The following is a 21,884-nucleotide window of genomic DNA, read 5'->3' as shown; positions in this document are numbered from 1 at the left end:
GCATTTACTTGTTCTTTTACTTGCATTTTACGATTCATGGAAAAACGAACAAAACGAGGCCAGGATATTCCCTGAAGTGCACCGTAAAAGCTGCGACTTCGGATTTACTCGGTTCTCTGCGGCTCTTTTGTCACGGTTTAGATGCTCACACTATGGGAGCAGCGGGATGCCACTCCTAACACATTTTATCGATATGATAATCAGCAAAGCATATCTTGGCTTTGCTCATTTGACGGTGCCTGTTAACTACACTTTCCCTCGGCGTTTGAATGAATCACATTGAACGACATAATTGGGTTTCTTTCTCCGGCTAAATGAATGACTACCCGGTTGTGCAAGAAAACATGTTTTTCTTTAGGTTAGTTAACAAATGTTTGTGCTTCATCTTTTGGCACTATCTTCCATTAGGGTGATTCTTATTGCTGCTCCTCTGTGATGATGCTTGTTTGAGTTGAAGTATGATATATCAATTCGGCATGGCTTTTGAGATTGAATAGACCCATCGGTAACCAAACCGTGCTCCATGCATATTGGCCAAAAAAAGAAGACTATATTATGATTGATTCTACATGCATATTGGCCAAAAAAAGAAGACTATATTATGATTGATTCTACATGCATATTGGACAAAAAAAGATGACTATATTATGATTGATTCTTCGCAATATGTGGCCTGATGCTCATGAGATGCACTGCTTTGGTAATAAGTTAGAGTTTTTCTCTTTTCGATGTTGGCCGTGTGCGGTCATTCTAAAATCAATTCGATAAGGAAAATGAACCGAAGTAGGAAAATAATTGCTCCATAAAAATGCAATTCTCAATTGATAGTGCCTATTAGCAACGGTGTTCAATGTATGTAATGTACCCTCATACTCCGCTTCAGTTTTATGCAAATCAGTTCCAAAAATCCACCGCGTTTGTAATACAACCATCAAACTTACCCTAGTTAGTTAATCTTTGAAAAGGAACACTTGTGTTCCCTGCGAAATTTTAAAATGAAAGGAATTATCCTAAACTTTGAAAGATCGGGATGTGATTTTAATTCATCATCTATATAGGGCTCGAACAAGAGTTGAATTTTGAAATGCTACGGAAAAAGAGAGAAAACGTGAAAAGACTGCTTGAAAACATGTAGGTTGACGGGCTTAGTCCAATTGCTCCGTAGCTTGGCCCATCAATTGATCGCAATGCAAAAGAGGCGGTCACACATTCACTCTCCGTCGTCGTCTCCACAACCCACCTCGGACCTCCCAGACTCATCGTCCGAGCAGCAATGCCACTTCCGGCACACCACCCGCACCTACAACCGCATGATCGACATTTTGGGTAACTTGTTCGAATTGGACCTCTCTTGGAGCTTGATTAACTGAATGCGAGATGACCCGCTCTCATTCCCCGACCATGTCACGTTCCAGATCATGTTCAAGTGGTACGTGAGTGCCCATCTGCTCGATGAATCCACCAGTGCGTACCGTAGGCTCGATAAGTTTGGTCTGAAGGACGAGACGGGTTATTACATTTTCGTCCACGCGTTGTGTGAGTACAAGCATGTGATGGAAGCTCACGAACTCTGTTTCAGGAACGACAAGAAGGCTGATTTGGGTTTTCATCACCGAACCCTTAGACCTAAATATCATAATATTTATTTTTAATTTCGAGAGCCAGACCTAAATATTATAATGATATGTCATGTCGGACGGCTAACGATGACGGGATGGCCACGTTTGCGATTTCTGGGGAAAAGTGGCCTAAAAGATTGAATTGGAATTTTGGAAATAAAGTTCGAACTAAATTGGTAAAATATGAAAGTTTAGGATCGAATTGGTATCCGTATAATAAGTCCATGACTAATTAGGTAATTTTCCTTGATATATCTACGTACTTGATGAATTTACCAGAAAGATGAACTAATAATGTCCAAGTTGAAGCCTTATTTTATGCATATTCAATTGACTGATCGATGAGCTTTAATCATGCACAAAGCAATGCTAATTTTCCTAGAAATTTGGATATTCACAAACTAGGTAGACAGATTCTAAGTTCATACGAACGAAACATGAATGGAAGCCTCTATCAGAACCGGTCACACCAATCTACACAAAAGAACAAAGAATAAAAAAGGCAATCATGTCAGTAAAGAATCAAAAGAACAATCATGGTAACAAACTGTAGTGTCACATACATTAGACTTAACAATCACATGTACTTTGGCACCATCGATCAATTGCACTATTAAATAACATTGACTCTCACTTGTATCGGCAAAACTTACTATCGTGTTTTAGAGATCATGCTCGTTGTATCCCTATGCACTATAACTTTCTCACAATCTTTTGCAATCTTTCAATACTTTGTAATCTATCAATCATTTATATTATATTCAATCACGTTATTTATATTTGACATTGTTTAGTTTGATTTATATTTATATTTCTATATACATACCTGTTTTCGTGTTGTTTCTATATATATATATATATATATTATTGTAAACCTGCACACGTTGCATGTTTTGTAATGTATGTTTTGTAATTTTCGGCAAGTGAATTGTTTTGGATCGTTTTATGTTTTTTTTGCCCTCCTTGGCTGTATCTAGAAACTTCTCTTCTAAGCAAAAGACATTTCGGGTGAGAGAACGGTGGCTCAAATTGCAAATTCAAGCACAAATTCTATTGATCACCTACGGAAATCACATAAGGAAATTCTATTTAGTCTCTTGACCCTTCGAGGATGGTGCCACGTCTCCGCAACAATATCCCTACTACTCTCAGGGAGCCGTTTTGGCCCAAGACCTCCTCTACTATTACAGCAAACACTAGAAACTCAAGTAATTTTAGTATCTTCAGTTTCCTGTGACACTACAATTTTAGTATCTTCAGTTTACCACCCGCCTGGGTGGCGCTGCTGGAGCGCGCACTCTTCCTCTCGCAAAAGGTTGAGTGTTCGAATCCCGGATGCCGCAGGGTGACTTAACCGGTGCACGTGTGTGGTGGCTAGCACGTGTCGCCCCCAGGGTTTACCTCCCGGCTATCGGCCGTGCGGGGTTCCCTGGGTCATCAAAAAAAAAAAAAAAAAAAAACCTGCCAGCAGACATGCCCCGAACCCAATCTAAAATACCACATCTTCTGTTCAAATTGTTAGCAACAGGAGTAGGATGAGGAGGCGCTTCAGCAGCATTAGGGGGAACCCTAGCCCCAGCATTACCTGCACCTGCCGTGCCGTTTGTCACCAGCCCAAACCAATTGAAAATACTCCATCTTCTGTTAAAATTGTCAGCAGCAGGCGAAGAAGGCCCTCCGGATGCAGCGCCGCCAGTATTCGGCTCCACATCCCTAGCCTCACATCCCTAGCCTCATTGTCACTTGCTGCACCCGCCATGCCATTGATCACGGCCGAAACCCAATTGAAAATACCCCATCTTCGGTTAAAATTATTAGCAGCAGGAGCAGAAAAAGCATGTGGCGGGCCAGATGGCCCCCTAGCCACGGTGTCGGCCCCTCCCGCCATGCCCTCAGTCAACGCCCAAAACCAATCGAAAATACCCCATCTTCGTAAGCGACTATAATTTATGTGTAAATATTTTCATGGATGATAATTCTTTCATATTCGTAAGCGAAATAATCGATCATTTTAAAGAAAATATTTTCGAAATCGTTCGTATTCCACGAATCAGACGGATGGTCAATTAAATTGTATTTTACCAAAATTACGAATTATAAAATCCCGACAGGAGATCCACCTGGGACGCCACGTCACACCCCCCATCCCACATAGGCATGGCCACTATTTGGAACATGCCGGTTCCGGTTCCGGTTCCGGTTCGTGGCCATGTGAGAACCGGCCGGTTCCGGTTCGTGGCCATGTGAGAACCGGCTGGTTCCGGTTCGTAATTTAAAAATTAAAAAAATAAATTATGAAATAAAAAAATAATGAATTATAAAATTATGAAATAATGAATTATTCAATATAAATTGTAATCAAAATGTAAATTGTAGGGGTGATTGGTTCCCGGTTCGGTCCGGTTCCGCTTGGAATCGAGAACAGAACCGGTAAGACCGGTCCCTTAATTTTAGAACTAGAAACCGGACCGGCAAATCATAGAATCGAGAACCGGACCATTGGCCCGGTTCGGTTCTAGGCGGTCCAATGGAACCCTTTGCTCTTAACTAGCAAAGGATCGTAGCCACAAAAGGCATACAACTTCATATGTTCATGGCTTGGCTTGGGTTTTATACACAACCTCTTTGATAGTCTCTTCATTCCTATTCGATGTGGGACTCTTGACATTTGTATGAAGACAAGCCAAGAGTCTCATATTGAAAGTGTTTAAGGCAAGCCGAGAGTCCCACATCGAATGGGAATGAAGAGGCATTAGAATCATTGTGTATAAAACCCAAGCCAAGCCTTGTAATTAGAGTTCAATACACCCAAGCCAAGCATTGTAATTATAGATCATTGCACTTACAATGCATGGCAATTAGAGTTCAAATTGTTTTATAAAAAAAAATTAAATAATAATTTTTTTAAAAAAATTTCATTATTATTTAAAATAAATAATAATAATTTAAAACCGGAACCGCTGGTTCCGGGCCCGGTTCCAAAATTGTTGGAACCGGAACCGGGCCCGTAGGCCACGGGCCGGTTCTGGTTCCGAACCGCGGGCCCGGGTTTGACCGGGCCGGTTCCGGGCCAAAACCAGCCCGTGGCCATGTCTATTTCCCGCATCGTCCGCGCGCCGACCCTTCTCCCTCGTTTAAAAAACTCGCCCTCCCGCCCCCACCAGGGCCACCACCCACCGCTCGCTACAAAATCCCCCCTCGCTCTGGATCGAACCACCGCTCCCCACCTTCGTTCCCAAACCCCCCCAAACTCGCACCGAACGGCAAAAAGCCAGCCAAAAAATCCCTCTCCAAAAGCCCTAATCATAATCCCTCATCCGATTCGAATCCGAACTGCGAACAGATAAGGAGGGAGTAACAGTCGGTGGGGGGGAGGGGGGATTCGCGCAAAGTTCACAGAGCACCGAGGCGATTGGTGGCGGGGGCGGGCGGCGCAATAATGTCTGCAGTAGTTTGCGGGAGCAAGCGATCGTTGTTCGACGACATACCGTCTCCCCCCTCGCCTCCTTCTTGCAAGAAGATCCGCCGCTGTCCCCGTCTTCTTCTTCTTCTTCTTCTCCGTCCCCGGTTCGGTTCTCGGCGGCGGCTCACCTCGATCGGCTCCTCCAGCTCTTTCCTCACATGGAACCCCAGGTGCCCTCTCGTGTTCCGAGCCTTTCCCGTAATCCGTTAGGGAACTGTGTCTCTCGTTATCGATTTCTCTTTATGTTTGCTTGTTCGCCTTTAGAATCCATATGGCGTGAAAAACATGTGTAGACTCTGAAGTTAACTAGGGAGCGTTTTCTGGTTCGTTTGTCCTCTACATCGAGGCAGTCTGTGATTGGCATTTAGTGCGGGCAAGGGCGTCGCTGCTGATTCGTGCTCTTCAAACGCAGTTTGATAGTTCTGTCTTGTCCTTTTGGCAATCTCCGGGCTAACAATTCCCGTCTTTTTGGGACCTGCGGTGCCCCTTGTAATCTCGATGGATTTCGTTTTTCAGATTCTTGAGAGAGCGTTGGTAGAATGCGGGGCTGATGATCTAGTAGGCTGCCTGAGCTTTGTTTGGGTCCCGCCGCAGATAGTATGCATGATTTTCTGTAGAACCCAGCGTCGATGCCGACCGAGGTAAATGGTTTTTCTTATGTGCTTTCAGTTCATGCAAACTTAAAACCTGTTTCTCATAACTAACTAGTCAACTGAAGAGGAAAAGGGAAACAGATGGATTCGACCGACATCTGCAATTACGTCCTTCTCCTAGGCAGGGAGATTTTGATCCTCATCAATTATAGTGAGTAAAATAGGTGTTATATGTTGAAATATTTGTGGGGATTCGTAATGGTTTTTGTTTTAATTGCACAGAGGATATGAATCGACATTTTTTCCCCCCCTTTTTTTTTAGGGCTGGAATTTAATATAACTTATTCAGATGGATTTCTTGCCGGGATTTATTCTCCACGCGTTTCCCTTATTGGTCCAATAACATCGAAGTTCCATTGACAGGCGACAGAGATGATGCCGATGCACCTGGTGAGCCATCCGCCGACCTTCCTGTTGATGGTGCAGGGTGGGTGGATGTATTTGTGAAAGAAATGACGAGCGCCACTAGCTTAGAAGATGCCAGAGCTCGTGCCACAAGAGTGCTCGAGTTTTTTGAACAGTCCGTCAGCGGACAAGCTGGGGCAGAGACCGTGAAGAGTCTCCAGAAGGTACCTTTTCAATTCGTCAATGGTTTTTGACACGCTGTGCTTTATTGTATGCTGTTATGTCATGGTGCTCCTTTCGACTATTTGAGGTTTACTTTTAATCGGCTCATGATGAAGCTACATCTGTAATGCTTATCTTGGTAATTGCCAGCAGTTTTGTTTATGTAACTACTCATTGACAATTGGGCTTGTGAGGCTCCAGACATGATCGTTTGGTTTGGTGTTTGTGTTGTCTGCCTCCTAGAAATATCTCTTAGGATGAGAAACAATCATGTGGAATGTCCTTGCTACCCTTTCTAAGCTGAAATGTATCAGATATCAGAAAGTTTGGCTCGTCTTTCTGTACAAAGTATCCCGAATCAATTACTTTTCAACTAAAAGAATAATTTGTGTTTAGTCTCTTCAACCGTAACTTTTTTCCATGTTTTAATTCAAACCATCAAACTTAAATGAGGGAAAGAATAATTTGTCCTCTTGCGCTGATGAGGGCCAGGAGGCGCGACGAAAACACAGTAATGTCTGTTCTTCTCCATTGATTGGTCTAGTAGTTGTGGCAAGTATCTCCTTTATTATGTAATCATGTGGAACTTTAAAATTGGCATGTGATTCTGTTCATTTCTCAGGAAAATATGATGCTGAAGGAGCAAATGGAGGCAGTCCTTCGGGAGAACACAATTCTCAAGCGTGCTGTGGCTATTCAACATGAACGTCAAAAGGAACATGAGGACAAGAATCGTGAGCTGCAACATCTGAAGCAATTAAGACAATAATGCGACTGTAGATGCTAGTTCTTATTTTTGGTATTGATATGATCGTTGCTTTCAGCATAGCTCTATTCCAATTACTTCTTTTGTGTTTTGGGGACGGGTGGAATATCCTGGAGATGTGTATATTGTGTTATTTGATCTGTTTGGTCATATCTTAAGGACGTATCTGTCACTGGCACTGTTTGTCAGACTTTTGTCTCTCATGCGACTTAATGTGATCAAGAGGTTCTCATGCGGTTCACTTGTGGCTACTTTGGTTTCAGGCCATATTTAATGAGCTATGCAACATGTTGGATCCAGGGAAGCCTTCCTTTACTCCTAAGAAAGGAAAGACAAGCGTCATTATGTTTGTCGGTTTACAAGGTACTTAAAGATCTCCTTTAACTTGAGTCGATGTTTGTGAATTTAGTTAATTGAGACATGGATTATCCTTTGTTGTATCCGTGCATATTCTCTTCAAGTGGTTGCAATTTGTTTGGATGCTATGTATACTGCTTATGCTTTGATGTGTGAATAGAATTTTGAAGCATGCGTTATTATGACAGGATCGGGTAAGACGACGACGTGTACCAAGTATGCATATTATCATCAAAAGAAAGGTTGGAAGCCGGCTCTTGTCTGTGCCGATACTTTTAGAGCTGGTGCCTTTGATCAGTTGAAGCAGAATGCCACTAAAGCTAAAATTCCATTTTATGGAAGGTACGTTCTTTCGTGGATTGCATTTTGATCTGCTCCCGTATGCAGACACCTAGTCCCTCAAACAAAATGGCTAGGACTGTCAGATTTCATAAAAGTAAACTTAAGGTCTCCAAGTGCACATGTTTTCATCATGCATAAATTCTTTCTCCTATTGATTAGTTTATCCTTCATTTACTCACGAGTGGGTTTACAGAAGCGAACATTTAGGACTGTCATGTTTCGGTGCAATTTCTTGGCCATCAAATATAAGAGTTCTGTGACAGTTACACGGAATCGGATCCTGTGAAAATTGCCGTTGAAGGTGTGGAAACCTTTAAAAAGGAAAACTGTGATCTCATAATTGTTGACACAAGTGGGCGTCACAAGCAAGAGGCTGCTCTTTTTGAAGAAATGCTTCAAGTTTCTGAAGCAACGGTAGCATATGATCCTTTTTCACATTTACAATTGGTTCTCTGCTTTTTTAAGATTTTAACATGTTGCATGATGTGCTGCAGAAACCAGATTTCATTGTATTCGTTATGGACAGTAGCATTGGTCAAGCTGCATTTGATCAAGCACAGGCATTCAAGCAAAGTGTTCCTGTTGGCGCTGTTATTGTGACTAAGATGGATGGTCATGCAAAGGGAGGTGGTGCTCTTAGTGCGTAAGTGTTATTTTGGTTAAGTCAGAGACATACCATTTCATTTCCCATATTTTCCCTCTTCACAGTTGCCATCATTGAAGTGGTTTTCTAGTATTTGAATGGGGTAATAGAGTGGATTAATGTGCAAAAGGTTTGCAAACGGTTGCATTATGAGACTCTGGAGTTGATTGCTGCTAGCTTGCAGTTGCATATATATGTTGCCTATGTGTATGTGTGTTTCTTTAAATGGCGGCAGCTATGATCCTATTCTTAAGTATAGCTCAGGAATGAATATCACTGGTTATATTCTTCGTTGGATTCTAATCGTTAGATCTTCATACTTTATGGGTTATGTTAATATATGTCAGTTTAGGTGAAAGACTACATAAAGAAACATTTATACTTGTTATAATTGAAAGTGATTATTATTTTCATGGGATTGATGGTGAGATATTCTTTATAGAAAAAAAAATTTAGTTGGGAATCCAGCATAGATAAGTTTTACCCGTTGAAGGTTACTTAAACTCGTGATACTTTCGGAACATAAAAATGCATATTCATCTTCCTTTGGTCTGAGTTTATTTGTTTACATGTGCAGCGTTGCAGCAACGAAAAGTCCTGTGATCTTTATAGGTACTGGGGAACATATGGACGAGTTTGAAGTGTTTGATGTTAAGCCATTTGTTAGCCGGCTATTGGGTAGGTAATTTCATTTGGGTTCTGCCTTTCAATGTGTCTTTATGATATGTATGAGTGTGAGATGCATTCTTTAGTGGTTTAATATTTTGGTGGAAACTACTTTCCACATAGGTCTGCGTGACTGGTCTGGGTTTATGGACAAAATTCACGAAGTGGTGCCTAAAGATCAACAGCCTGAGCTTCTACTAAAGCTTTCTGAAGGGAACTCTACCTTGAGAATTATGTATGAACTGTTTCAGTACATTCTTAAAATGGGTCCAATGGGCCAGGTTTGTATTTCTTCCATCATTGGATATGATGCTTTATCTTATCATTGCATGCTTTTATTTTGAGATTCGTGTAAAGAGAATACTCATGCATGCATGAGAATGCACAAGCATTTACCATGGTTTGGTTCTCTTGAATCAAGGTTTTTTCCATGCTACCGGGGTTCAGCTCGGAATTGATGCCAAAGGGTCAAGAGAAAGAAAGCCAGGCAAAGTTAAAAAGATACATGACCATGATGGACTCAATGACAAACGAAGGCAAGTTATGCTGTAATGTATAGTTTAGCTGTTCATTATTTTGGCTTATGGCTGCAGTGAAGGTTTTAAATTCAAATCCTCACCTCTGAGCCTGATTAAACAAGTTCGATTTGTTCCAGAGCTAGACACTTCCAATCCAAAGATCATGAATGATTCGAGAATCATGCGGATAGCAAAGGGTTCTGGTCGCGACAACAGTGAAGTTATGGAAATTTTGGAAGAGTATAAGCGGCTAGCCAAATTTTGGAGCAATATGAAGGGACTTAAGATTCCGACAAGGGGTGATATGAATATGCCGTCTCGAAACATGAATGCACGACGCATGAGCAGAGTTCTCCCACCGCAGATGCTAAGGCAGATCGGCGGCATGGGTGGTTTACAGAGCTTGATGAAGCAAATGGGTTCTGCAAAGGATATGATGGGTAGGTTCGGAGGGGGCGATTCATGATGGCTGATTTGTCAGGTGCATTATTCAGTTGTAACCTCAGGGCGAAATCAAGTGGCCACAGTTTGACTCCAGTAAGAATTAGACGGGCATTGTTTCCTCGAGTGACAAACCATACAGCCATGATTGGACATGGGAGAGTGAGTTCTGGTGGAAGGGTCGATGCATTTGATTCCCCCATATGATGTGTAACTAGTCAAAATGCTGCCTGGTAAATAGTTACAGGATTTTTGTTCTTTGAGATAGGATAATGGATGAAGAGCAGGTGCATTTTTTTTATATTAAAAGTCAGCTGAAATGCATAACTGAAGTTTTTCTGGGTGTTTCCTTCCTTTTTCGGTTGGATTTCTTGGTTCCATCTCTGATGAATCTTACCTTTAGAGCATCTGGAATGGATGTGTGATGAAGCTGATCAACTGGTTTCTCTTTTATGGCTTAAAGCCACCCTTTCCCACGATCTTTGCTTCTAATTGAGAGTAGGCTTGCTCCGAAGTTCCGCCGCTTGGCAAGAAAAGTTTAATTTGATTTTCTGGGGAAAAAATATCAAAAAAATTAATTTTCTTTTGGGAAAAAACCACCAAAAACCCCAAACTTTACCACCTGTGACACATTTACCCCAAACTTTTTTTTGTGACACCAAAAATCCCGAACTTTGCTTTTTGTGACACATTTACCCCAATGTATTTAGTCCATGGGCATTTTCGTCTTTTTTGCTTTTCTTTTTTTTTTTTTCTTTTTTTTTCCTTTCCGGCGAGGGGGGCCTCACTGGCGTCGGGCGAGGGCTGCCCATCGCCGGATCCGGTGAGGGGGCCCTCGGCGCGTCGAGCGAGGGCGGCCCTCGCGGATCCAGCCGAGGGCGGCCCTCGCAGGCGTCGGCGAGGTTCGCCTCGCACGGGCGAGCGAGGCGGCCCTCGCCCGACTCAGGCGAGGTCGACCCTCGCCGCGTCGGCGAGGGTCGACCTCGCTCGAGCCGGGCGAGGGCCGCCCTCGCTCGCCCAGGCGAGGGCGACCCTCGCCCGACGCCGGCGAGGGCGGCCTCGCCGACGGCGACCCTCGCTCGAGCGGCGAGGGTCGACCTCGCCAGATCGGGCGAGGGCCGCCTCGCTCGCCCGGCGAGGCGGACCTCGCCCGACGCCGGCGAGGGTCGCCCTTGCCGGGCGAGCGAGGCGGCCCTCGCCGTCTCGGCGAGGTCGACCTCGCCCGACCGGCGAGGGTCGACCTCGCTGAGTCGGGCGAGGGCCGCCCTCGCTCGCCCGGGCGAGGGCGAACCTCGCCGACGCCGGCGAGGGCCGCCTCGCCGGATCCGGCGAGGCCCCCTCGCGGAAAGGAAAAAAAAAAAAAAAAAGAAAAAGCAAAAAAGACGAAAATGCCCATGGACTAAATACATTGAGGTAAATGTGTCACAAAAAGCAAAGTTCGGGGTTTTTGATGTCACAAAAAAAAGTTCGGGGTAAATGTGTCACAAATGGCAAAGTTTGGAGTTTTTGGTGGTTTTTTCCCTTTTCTTTTTCTTTTTGTCCCTTTTCATGCTGTTTCTACCGGCCATGGCAACCGGACACATTCGAGGTGCATCAACATTCGCTATTTGATCAATTTTTTCAAAAAATATTTTTACAAAAACGAACGTTTCATTGATTAAGGATTTGAGCCCAAGTATCAAGGATTTACGCAAGATTTTTGTGGACCTTGGGCCTAAGTGCTGGGGATTAGAGCTCGAGTGTCAGGAATCCAAACCCGATCTTTTATGGATGTGAGCTCGAGCGTCGAAGCATATGGCACAAGGGTTTAGGCCAAGCCTCGATGGACCTAAGCATGGGTGCCGAGGGCTCGGGCCTGAGCCTAGTCATCAAGGTCTCAAGCTTGGTCTCAACGGACAAAGGTCTGGCCTTGATGGACTTGTGCCCGAGCATTAGAGATTGGGTCATGGCTTCAATGGACTCGGCCCCGGTCTTGATGAACTCGGCTCAGAACCAAAGTAGAGTTTTGGGTCAAAACGTCAATATTTAATCAAATTTTGAAAAAAAAAATTTCTTACTTTTCCAAATAGAAAATCATCATCCCGAATTCTAGCGTAGGTTTTTGTTGATCAAGAAAATATTTTTCGTCGCCTTATTTTCTTAAACGAACATAACCTAAAAAATAGGAAATTGTTTAACCGGAAAAATGATTTTCACGAAACGAGTTAACAATTACATCATTATTTTCTTCCTCCTCCTCCGCCTCTAGCCCTAAAAGGGAATATCAGAGAGATCAGAACCTCTCAATCGCCATTTCCTCTCTCGAATCCCCCCAGCCCTAGAATCTCCAATTCTTCTTCATCGCGATCGGCTTCGCGTTCGTCTCCTCCTCCTTCGTCCCTCGTTTCGTTTCCATCCTACAGCAGCGCGAGCGAAGATGGTGTTGGCACAGTTGGGCGGGACCATAACCCGCGCGATACAGCAGATGAGCAATGCGACGATCATCGACGAGAAGGTCCTCAACGAGTGCCTCAACGAGATCAACCGCGCCCTCCTCAACGCCGACGTCCAGTTCCAGCTCGTCCGCAACATGCAGAACAACATCAAGCGCATCGTCAACATCGACGATCTCGCCGCCGGTCACAACAAGCGCCGGATCATCCAGCAGGTATGTGTTCTCTCTCTCTTTTTTTTTTTTTTTTGGGTTTAGGTATCGATAAGCCGTCCGTGAATTCGCCTGGGCTTTGATTAATTTTTTCTGAATAATTGCATATGATTTGATGAAGTGTATGTAGAAGCTTGTTCTGGATTGAATTCGGAAAATATTAAACCGCGATGCGTAGGAGGGAGCTTCATGATATGGGTTATTGGTATGCCTATGTTTGACAGTAGGCTGTGAGCTCAGTGTTTTTAGAAAATTCGACAAGTTTCACTCTGCAAATCAGCAATCGCGATTAAGTTTTCTTTGATAGAAGTTGGAATATAATATTAAGTTTGTTTCTTTATATGATTGGAATTTGTCAATTTTGAGGATGTTTTAGATTTTGGACTCCAATTTGATAGGCTCTCATTCTGAAAAGGTGCCTTGATATGAAACGTTCATTAGGACAGGTCCTAATTTCCTTTCTAGATATGTGGTTGATTTCGATTTGCTATATGGAGATCAAATATAATGTGTTAATTTGGGTGGCATCTCGTGTGGAAGAACTTTAGTTCATGAAGACCTTAATGCGAATGTAAATGCCAGTTCTTATTTTTAGTTTTGTTATGATCTTTGTTTTCAGTATAGCTCTATTCCAATTACTTTTTTTTTGTGTTTTGGTGACAGGTGGAATAACCCAGAGATGTGTATATTGTGTTATTTGATCTGTTTGGTCGTATTTAAGGACATATCTGTCACTGGCACTGTTGGTCAGACTTTTGTCTCTCATGCGACTGAATGTGATCGAGAAGTACTCATGCGCTTCACTTGTGGCTACTTTTGTTTCAGGCCATATTTAATGAGCTATGCAACATGTTGGATCCAGGGAAGCCTTCCTTTACTCCTAAGAAAGGAAAGACAAGTGTCGTTATGTTCGTCGGTTTACAAGGTACGTAAAGATCTCCTTTAACTTGAGTGGATGTTTGTGAATTTAGTTACTTGGGATATGGATTATCCTTTGTTGTATCCGTGCATGCTCTTCAAGTGGTTGCAATTTGTTTGGATGCTATGTATACTGCTTATGCTTTGATGTGTGAATAGAATTTTGAAGCATGCGTTATTATGACAGGATCGGGTAAGACGACGACGTGTACCAAGTATGCATATTATCATCAAAAGAAAGGTTGGAAGCCGGCTCTTGTCTGTGCCGATACTTTTAGAGCTGGTGCCTTTGATCAGTTGAAGCAGAATGCCACTAAAGCTAAAATTCCATTTTATGGAAGGTACTTTCTTTCGTGCATTGCATTTTGATCTGCTCCTGTATGCAGGCACCTAGTCCCTTAAACAAAATGACTAGGACTGTCAGATTTCGTAAAAGTGAACTTAAGGTCTCCAAGTGCGCATGTTTTCATCATGCATAAATTTCTTCTCTTGTTGATTAGTTTATCCTTCATTTACTCACGAGTAGGCTCACAGAAGCGAACATTTAGGACTGTCCCATTTCGATGCAATTTCTTAGCCATCAAATGACACGAGTTCTGTGACAGTTACACGGAATCGGATCCTGTGAAAATTGCTGTTGAAGGTGTGGAAACATTTAAAAAGGAAAATTGCGATCTCATAATTGTTGACACAAGTGGGCGTCACAAGCAAGAGGCTGCTCTTTTTGAAGAAATGCGTCAAGTTTCTGAAGCAACGGTAGCATATGATCCTTTTGCACATGTACAATTGGATCTCTGCTTCTTTAAAATGTTAACGTGTTGCATGATATACTGCAGAAACCAGATCTCATTGTATTCGTTATGGACAGTAGCATTGGTCAAGCTGCATTTGATCAAGCACAGGCATTCAAGCAAAGTGTTCCTGTTGGCGCTGTTATTGTGACTAAGATGGATGGTCATGCAAAGGGAGGTGGTGCTCTTAGTGCGTAAGTGTTATTTTGGTTAAGTCAGCGACATACCATTTCATTTCCCATATTTCCCCTCTTCACAGTCGCCATCATTGAAGTGGTTTTATAGTATTTGAATGGGGCAATAAAGTGGATTAATGTGCGAAAGGTTTGCAAACGGCTGCAATGTGAGTCTCTGGAGTAGATTGCTGCTAGCTTGCAGTCACATAAATTTGTTGTGTGTGTGTGTTTTTTTTTTAAATGGTGGCGGCTTTGATCCTATTCTTAAGTATAGCTCAGGAATGAATTCCATTGGTTATATTCTCCGTTGGATTCTAATCGTTAGATTTTTATACTTTATGGGTTATGTTAATATATGTCAGTTTAGGTGGAAGATTACATAAAGAAACATTTATACTTGTTGTAATTGAAAATGATTATTATTTCCTTGGGACTGATGGTGAGATATTCTCTATAGAAAAAAAAAATTTAGTTGGGTATCCAGCATGGATAAGTTTTACCCGTCAAATGTTACTTAAACTTAAGTGGAACATAAAAATGCATATTCATCTTCCTTTGGTCTGAGTTTATTTGTTTACATGTGCAGCGTAGCAGCAACGAAAAGTCCTGTGATCTTTATAGGTACTGGAGAACACATGGATGAGTTTGAAGTTTTTGATGTTAAGCCTTTTGTTAGCCGGCTATTGGGTAGGTAATTTCATTTGGGTTCTGCCATTCAATGTGTCCTTTTGATATGTACGAGTGTGAGATGCATTCTTCAGTGGTTTAATATTTTGGTGGAAACTATTTTCCACACAGGTATGGGTGACTGGTCTGGGTTTATGGACAAAATTCACGAAGTGGTGCCTAAAGATCAACAGCCCGAGCTTCTACAAAAGCTTTCAGAAGGGAATTTTACCTTGAGAATTATGTATGAACAGTTTCAGAACATTCTTAAAATGGGTCCAATAGGCCAGGTTTGTATTTCTTCCATCATTGGATATGATTCTTTATCTTATCATCGCATACTTTTATATTGAGTTTCGTGCAAAGAGAATACTCATGTGTGCATGAGAATGCACAAGCATGTGCCATGTTAAGATCAGTCGATGATCCAGGCTAATGGTTTGGTTCTCTTGAATCAAGGTTTTTTCCATGCTACCGGGGTTCAGTTCGGAATTGATGCCAAAGGGTCAAGAGAAAGAAAGCCAGGCAAAGATCAAAAGATACATGACCATGATGGACTCAATGACAAACGAAGGCAAGTCATTCTGTAATATACAGTTTAGCTGTTGATTATTTTGGCTTATGGCTGTAGTGAAGGTTTTAAATTCAAATCCTTGCCTCTGAGCCTGATTAAACAAGTTCGATTTGTCCAGAGCTAGACAGTTCGAATCCAAAGATCATGAATGATTCGAGAATCATGCGGATAGCAAGGGGTTCTGGTCGCCACCTCAGAGAAGTTATGGATATGTTGGAAGAGTATAAGCGGCTAGCCAAGATTTGGAGCAAAATGAAGGGACTTAAGATCCCGACAAGGGGTGATATGAATATGCGTTCTCGAAACATGAATGCACAACACATGAGCAGAGTTCTCCCACCTCAGATGCTAAAGCAGATTGGTGGCATGGGTGGTTTACAGAGCTTGATGAAGCAAATGGGTTCCGCAAAGGATATGATGGGTATGTTCGGAGGTGGCGATTCATAATGGCTGATTTGTCAAGTGCATTTTTCTGTTGTAACCTCCGGGCGAAATCGAGTGGCCGCAGTTTGATTCCAGTAAGAATTAGATGGGCATTTGTTTCATCAAGTGACAAGCCATACAGCTATGATTGCACATGGGAGAGTGAGTTCTGGTGGAAGGGTCGATGCATTTGATTCGCATTCTTATGTAACTAGTCGAAATGCTGCCTGGAATAATTAGTTAACAGTATTTTATGTTTTTTTGACTTAGGATTATGGAAGAGCGGGTGCATTTTTCTTTTTTATAAAGTCAGCTAAAATGCATAACTGAAGTGTGTTTGGGTGTTCCCTCCCTTTTTCGGTTGAATTTCTTGGTTCCATCTGACAAATCTTGCCTTGGAGTGTCTGGAATGGATGTGTGATGAATCTGATCAACTGGTTTCTCTTTTATTGGCTTAATGACACCCTTTCTCACGATCTTTGCTAATTGATAGCCAGTTTGCTCCGAAGGTGAAGCGGATCCATCGCCAGACACCGCTTTGTTGTTAGCCAGGCGGTAAATAACTTTTAACTACTTAATCGGAAGCTCGATAATTAGCGAGTCAAGTTGGAATGGCTCATGAATGACCAGACCGAATTCTTTAGGCCTTATATCAAACGCTACAATTTAAGTTGTATTCAGGCAATAGAGCTTTACATAGATTTTGTTGGCGAGACGGGGAGTTTTGCTTTACATGTAGTCTAAGATGCTGTTCTTGATAGATCGAAACTTAGAGACAAAAACACACGAGTGGGGCAAAGCTTCAGCTCATTGCGTAACTAGTATAAATTGCTATTTTGTAACATTGAGAGAGCCATCAAAGCAATCCCACTTTTATTTCTACGGAGCAGAACCTAATTATAAGTAATCGTATATGCATTAGTACCTGAAAGTTAAGATTGCCTAACTCCACTTGTGCACATACTTATCCCCAGAGGGAAAAGTGCCAAAAAAGTTTTAAACATTTTGCATTGGTGTCAATTTAGTCCTAAATCTTTTTTTAGTGCCAATTCAGTCCTAAATCTTTTGCATTGGTGTCAATTCAGTCCTAAACTTTTTGTATTTGTGCTAATTCAGTTCTAAACCTTTTGTTTTTGTGCCAATTCAGTCCTTCCGGTCAATTTTGGGCAGATTTTGCTGATGTGGACGCCGACCGGCGCTGACATGGACAACTTTAACAATATTTTAATATTTTTTTGAATTTTTATTTTTTTCTTTTCCTCCTCCCCTCCTTCCTTCATCTAGTTGGTCGCTGGACCGGCGACCGGCCAGAGGCCAGAGGCCGGCGCCGGCGAGGCTCGCCCTTGCCAGCAACGGCGAAAGCGAGCCTCGCCATGGCTGGGCGAGGCTTGAGCCCTCGCCGGAGGCCAATGGCGAGGGCTTGAGCCTCGTCATGGCTGGGCGAGGTCTGACCTCGCTGGCGGCTGGCATGACCTTGCCGGATCTGACGAGGCTTGCCTTCACCGTCGCTGGCGAGGGCGAGCCTTGCTGGCGCCAGCTGGAGGAAAGAGGGAGGGGAGGGGAAAATAAAAGAAAAGAAAAAAAGAAAAAATAAATAAAAATTCTAAAAAAAATTAAAATATTATTAAAGTTGTCCACGTCAGTGCCGGCATCCACGTCAGTAAAATCCGGCAAAAATTGATCGAAAGAACTGAATTGGCACAAAGACAAAAGGTTTAGGACTGAATTAGCACAAATGCAAAAGGTTTAGGACTGAATTGGCACCAAAAAAAAGTTTAGGACTAAATTGGCACCAATACAAATGTTTAAGATTGAATTGGTACCAAAAAAAGGTTTAGGATTAAATTGGCACAAATGCAAAAGGTTTAGGACTTTTTTGGCACTTTTCCCCATTCTGAAAACACATGATGGTTCATCAAATTGCAACCCTATTAGTTTTTTGGAGAAAAAGTGTTAGAAAAATCCTAAATCTATTGCATTTGTGCTCATTTAGTCCTAAACTTTTTTTTTGTACCAATTTAGTTTGAAATTTTTTTGTCTTTGTGCCAATTCAGCCATTGCGGTTAATTTTGGCTGAATATTGATGATGTGGATGCTGGCCGGTCTACGTGGCATTGTCAGCGCTGATGTGGATAATTTTCTAATAATATTTTAATGATTTTTTTAATGATTTTTTTTCTTTCTTCCTCCCTTTGTCGGTGACCGGCCACCGGCCAGGCGAGCCCTGGGCAAGCCCCGGTGAGGGGAATCCTCGCCCTCACCTAGGCGAGGGTTAATACCCTCGTTAGTTTCCATTAAATTTCATATGAGCTGTTAAGAAACTATGATTATGTTCATTCCTAACAAGTAGATTGACAGCATACAAATGTATACAGAATGAAGAAAAAAGCTGTGAAGATACAAACGGAAGTATAAAATCCCGCAGCAAAAATGTTTAATTGAAAATCATCCGAAGAATTCCACCTAGACATTTGACACTCCATCTATATGCTTTATCCCAAAAAATCTTTCAAAAATGTATCAATCGCAAGCAAGACCGAGACTTTGGATTAATCCCAATATCAATTTATCACATGCATCTTCCACATCCCCACCAGCGGCACAATTAATAAAACTGGCTCTATTAAAAGCTCCCCAGCATTAGGCCGCCCCCCTAACCTCAATATCTCCCTTAGTAGCCCACGCTAGCATCAGGCCAACAGCCCTATCCTCAGTTATCTTCCCCGCAGCAGGTGCCTCCCAGCATTAGCCCGCTCACCCCCAGCCTCAATATCTCCCCAGCAGCAACAGCACCCCCAGCAGGAGCCAGCTCGCCCAACAACAGCACCCCGGCAACAGCAACCTCGGCAACAGCAACCCCAACAGGAGCCGTGAATAAAGACAATGACAACGAATTCATAGTATAATTGAACTTCTTCACTTCTTCATTAGGAAGTGTATTGGTGAATTAATAATTAATTCCTTAGTTACGGTAATCATGGAAAATTGAGACCTTTGTTTTCATTGGATACGATCATCCAACTTAGCTCTCTATTCTCCAATTAGCTCTCTATTCTTAAAAACACAACCCCCTTTCGTTCTAGAAATTTCTTACCACACCTTCCCTTACCAAAAACACCATGTTCTGGATTTTGTATTATATTGTGAGACAATAAAAATGAAGGGATGAGACCCATTTTATACAAGTACGGCTTGAACTAAAGCCGTAGATTGTCCTTCGATCTAACGGTTGAGATTCTACCATTTATGTATATTTATTGTATTTCACATCCTTAGGAATATCCTAGGGAATCTTCTAAAGAATATTCTAGATTATACAAAAATAATCCAAAAATACTTAGAAGATTTGAGGGTCCCATTTCTTCTCGGATCTTCATGGCCCTTTGTGCATAGGAAACCTCTGGATCATGACACATTACTTTACGTTTCATAATGATGCCACACAATTCAAACTAGTGGATTAAGCTTTAGAAGACTGTTCTCTGTACTTTAAAGGTGAGAAAACAAACTAATAATCGCCAAATCCAACCAACAAAAGCGCATTAAACACATAATCGCTAGCCTTAAACTAGTTGATGAACTTTCAAATCGAAATAATTTCATTTCAAGGAAATCAAGGACATATAATTTTTGACACAGGAATCAAACTCAGCTCAAATATATATTGGCAATCTTATATCCTAGATGAAGATGAGAAATTATCGGATATAATGACCGTATAGGCGAGTTTGATTAATGTTTTTATGCACCATTGTGAAGATGCGCTCATTCCTGAAGCTGTGATTATATCCGGTAATTTTCTCATCTTCATCTCCCCTCAGATGTTTTGTGAGAGAAATACGACGCCAACGGGTGGAGACAGGAGAGTTTTATATGAAGTGTGTGCATCCGAAAATGCCCCATTATTTTTATTTTCACATTCTGGTCTTGCCATTTTTTCTTCCGAAAATGTCGCGAAAGCAAGGCAGGAATTTGAAAAAAAAATAATGGGACGTTCTTGGAAGAAAAAAAATGCAGTGTCATAAGTCAGAAGCAGAATGGAAACTTATAAGGCTTCGTTCTCAAATCTTACCTTTAGATCGTCTGGAATGGATGTGTGACGAAGCTGATCAACTAGTTTCTCTTTCATGGCTTATCGGCACCCTTTCCCACGATCTTTGCCAATCGAGAGAAGGTTTGCTCCGAAGGTGAAGTAGATCCGTCGACAGACACCGCTTTGTCGCTAGGATGGCAGTAAAATAACTAGTCTAAGAAGACGTTCTTGATAACTTCAAAACCGAAGAAGACTTGGGACATTCCTAGAGACAAAAAGACATGAGTGGGGAAAGCTTCAGCTCATTGCATTGTAAGAATAATGTGGCCCACATGATATTATGAATTAATGGTTTAATAAATATTTAAGTGCTAAAACGTATTGTCTATGAAAAATAGATGAAAAGGTATAATTCTATTGAGAAGTTAAAGTTCCTCCGAAGAGGTACGACTCTTATGAAGTGGGATATGCTTTGATGGAAGGCACCACTTGAAGGGGTATATATAAAAGAATCCGGTCCTCTCTCCACCCACGATAACGCACGAAAAAGAATGTTGTATTGTATCCTCCATCGATAAGATACGTTAAGAAAAAAGTGGGCAAGGGAGAGAAATCAGATTTTTTCGTTTCTTCCGTTTTCTGCAACAATTATCTTCAAGGGAAACGCTATGGATAAATGTATGTTTTGATCCTTCTTATTGTGAAAAATCATGAAGATCTAAGATTCTAGATGTCACAAATTTTCCGCATAAAAGTATTACGTTATAAATAACAGTTGGTATCAGAGCGTGGTTTAGGATCTCATGGTTTTTTGGGTTATGTTTTTTTTTTGGGATAAAGATACATGTTGCTCTATTCTTGTTATTTGCCTATGGTTGAAATGATTTCTTGTTCCGATTCATTTCGTCGAATCTTGCACCTGTGTGATAGTGCTGGCGTGGTCTCCAAAACCCACTCGTTAATTTGGTTGGAGATGGGCTGTTGGAAGAGACCCCGATAAAGGAAGGCTCGGCGGAACGGGGCACCAAAAAAAAAAAAAAACGAATGGACGCGATGAGGAAGGCGCGTGGAAGCTACGCGCGCGATGCGGTTGCAGGCGCGTGGATCCACGTGCCAGCGCGTGGATCCACGCGCTCGCGCATGATGCACGCGGTGAGGGAACAGCCGCGTGTGATGCACGCGCCCACGCATGCATAGGCGCGTGGGCCCCACGCGCCTGCGCGTTAGTTGAGGCGCGTGCGCCGCACGCGCCTGCTGCCTTCTCTCCCCTTCGCTTAATTACGTTTCTGCCCTTATGTGTTTATTTACGATTCTGCCCTTGACCGTTTGATTTACTGTTTTGCCATTGACCTAATTATTTACCATTTTGCCACTGGCTGCTGAATTTATGGTTCTGCCCCCTATCGATTCTGATTTTACAGTTTTACCCTTTCGCATTAATTTACGGTTTTACCCTCAGCATGCAATTTGGTAAATGTTTATGAACGAAACAATTATAGTGTTTTACAATTTTAAGAATTCAATTATGAGTGGTTTGTTAGTCACCAAAGTCGCCGAACCACAATATCTTGAATTTTTGAAATTGTATAATGTTTCTTTCAATTACCCATGATTAATTGATGCT

At 42.2% G+C, this 21,884-nt stretch overlaps 3 protein-coding genes across 3 annotated transcripts; all 3 read left to right on the top strand.

Moving 5' to 3' along the window:
- Positions 1 to 5,086: 5,086 nt before the first annotated feature.
- LOC115678393 (uncharacterized) lies at positions 5,087 to 6,334 on the top strand. Its single transcript, XM_056311652.1, has 4 exons — positions 5,087 to 5,252; positions 5,564 to 5,723; positions 5,801 to 5,886; positions 6,099 to 6,334. Exons 2-4 carry the CDS (start codon positions 5,581 to 5,583, stop codon positions 6,332 to 6,334), a joined length of 465 nt encoding a protein of 154 aa, XP_056167627.1. The 5' UTR covers positions 5,087 to 5,252; positions 5,564 to 5,580.
- A 590-nt stretch (positions 6,335 to 6,924) lies between these two features.
- On the top strand, positions 6,925 to 10,488 carry LOC130134690 (signal recognition particle subunit SRP54 2-like). The gene is made up of 9 exons (XM_056311440.1): positions 6,925 to 7,036; positions 7,332 to 7,431; positions 7,614 to 7,767; positions 8,031 to 8,181; positions 8,262 to 8,410; positions 8,988 to 9,088; positions 9,200 to 9,357; positions 9,498 to 9,612; positions 9,732 to 10,488. Exons 1-9 carry the CDS (start codon positions 7,004 to 7,006, stop codon positions 10,058 to 10,060), a joined length of 1,290 nt encoding a protein of 429 aa, XP_056167415.1. The 5' UTR covers positions 6,925 to 7,003; the 3' UTR covers positions 10,061 to 10,488.
- A 1,801-nt stretch (positions 10,489 to 12,289) lies between these two features.
- LOC115678392 (signal recognition particle subunit SRP54 2) lies at positions 12,290 to 16,615 on the top strand. The gene is made up of 9 exons (XM_056311439.1): positions 12,290 to 12,682; positions 13,505 to 13,604; positions 13,785 to 13,938; positions 14,203 to 14,353; positions 14,434 to 14,582; positions 15,151 to 15,251; positions 15,363 to 15,520; positions 15,690 to 15,804; positions 15,923 to 16,615. The coding sequence occupies exons 1-9, from the start codon at positions 12,452 to 12,454 to the stop codon at positions 16,249 to 16,251; spliced, it is 1,488 nt and encodes a 495-aa protein (XP_056167414.1). The 5' UTR covers positions 12,290 to 12,451; the 3' UTR covers positions 16,252 to 16,615.
- Positions 16,616 to 21,884: the final 5,269 nt, after the last annotated feature.

The sequence above is a fragment of the Syzygium oleosum genome, unplaced genomic scaffold (assembly GCF_021117445.2).
Source record: "Syzygium oleosum isolate NSW1041296 unplaced genomic scaffold, Sole_v2.1 Sole_v2.05, whole genome shotgun sequence".
Lineage (NCBI taxonomy): Eukaryota > Viridiplantae > Streptophyta > Magnoliopsida > Myrtales > Myrtaceae > Syzygium > Syzygium oleosum.
This window is presented reverse-complemented; position numbering and strand designations above follow the sequence as displayed.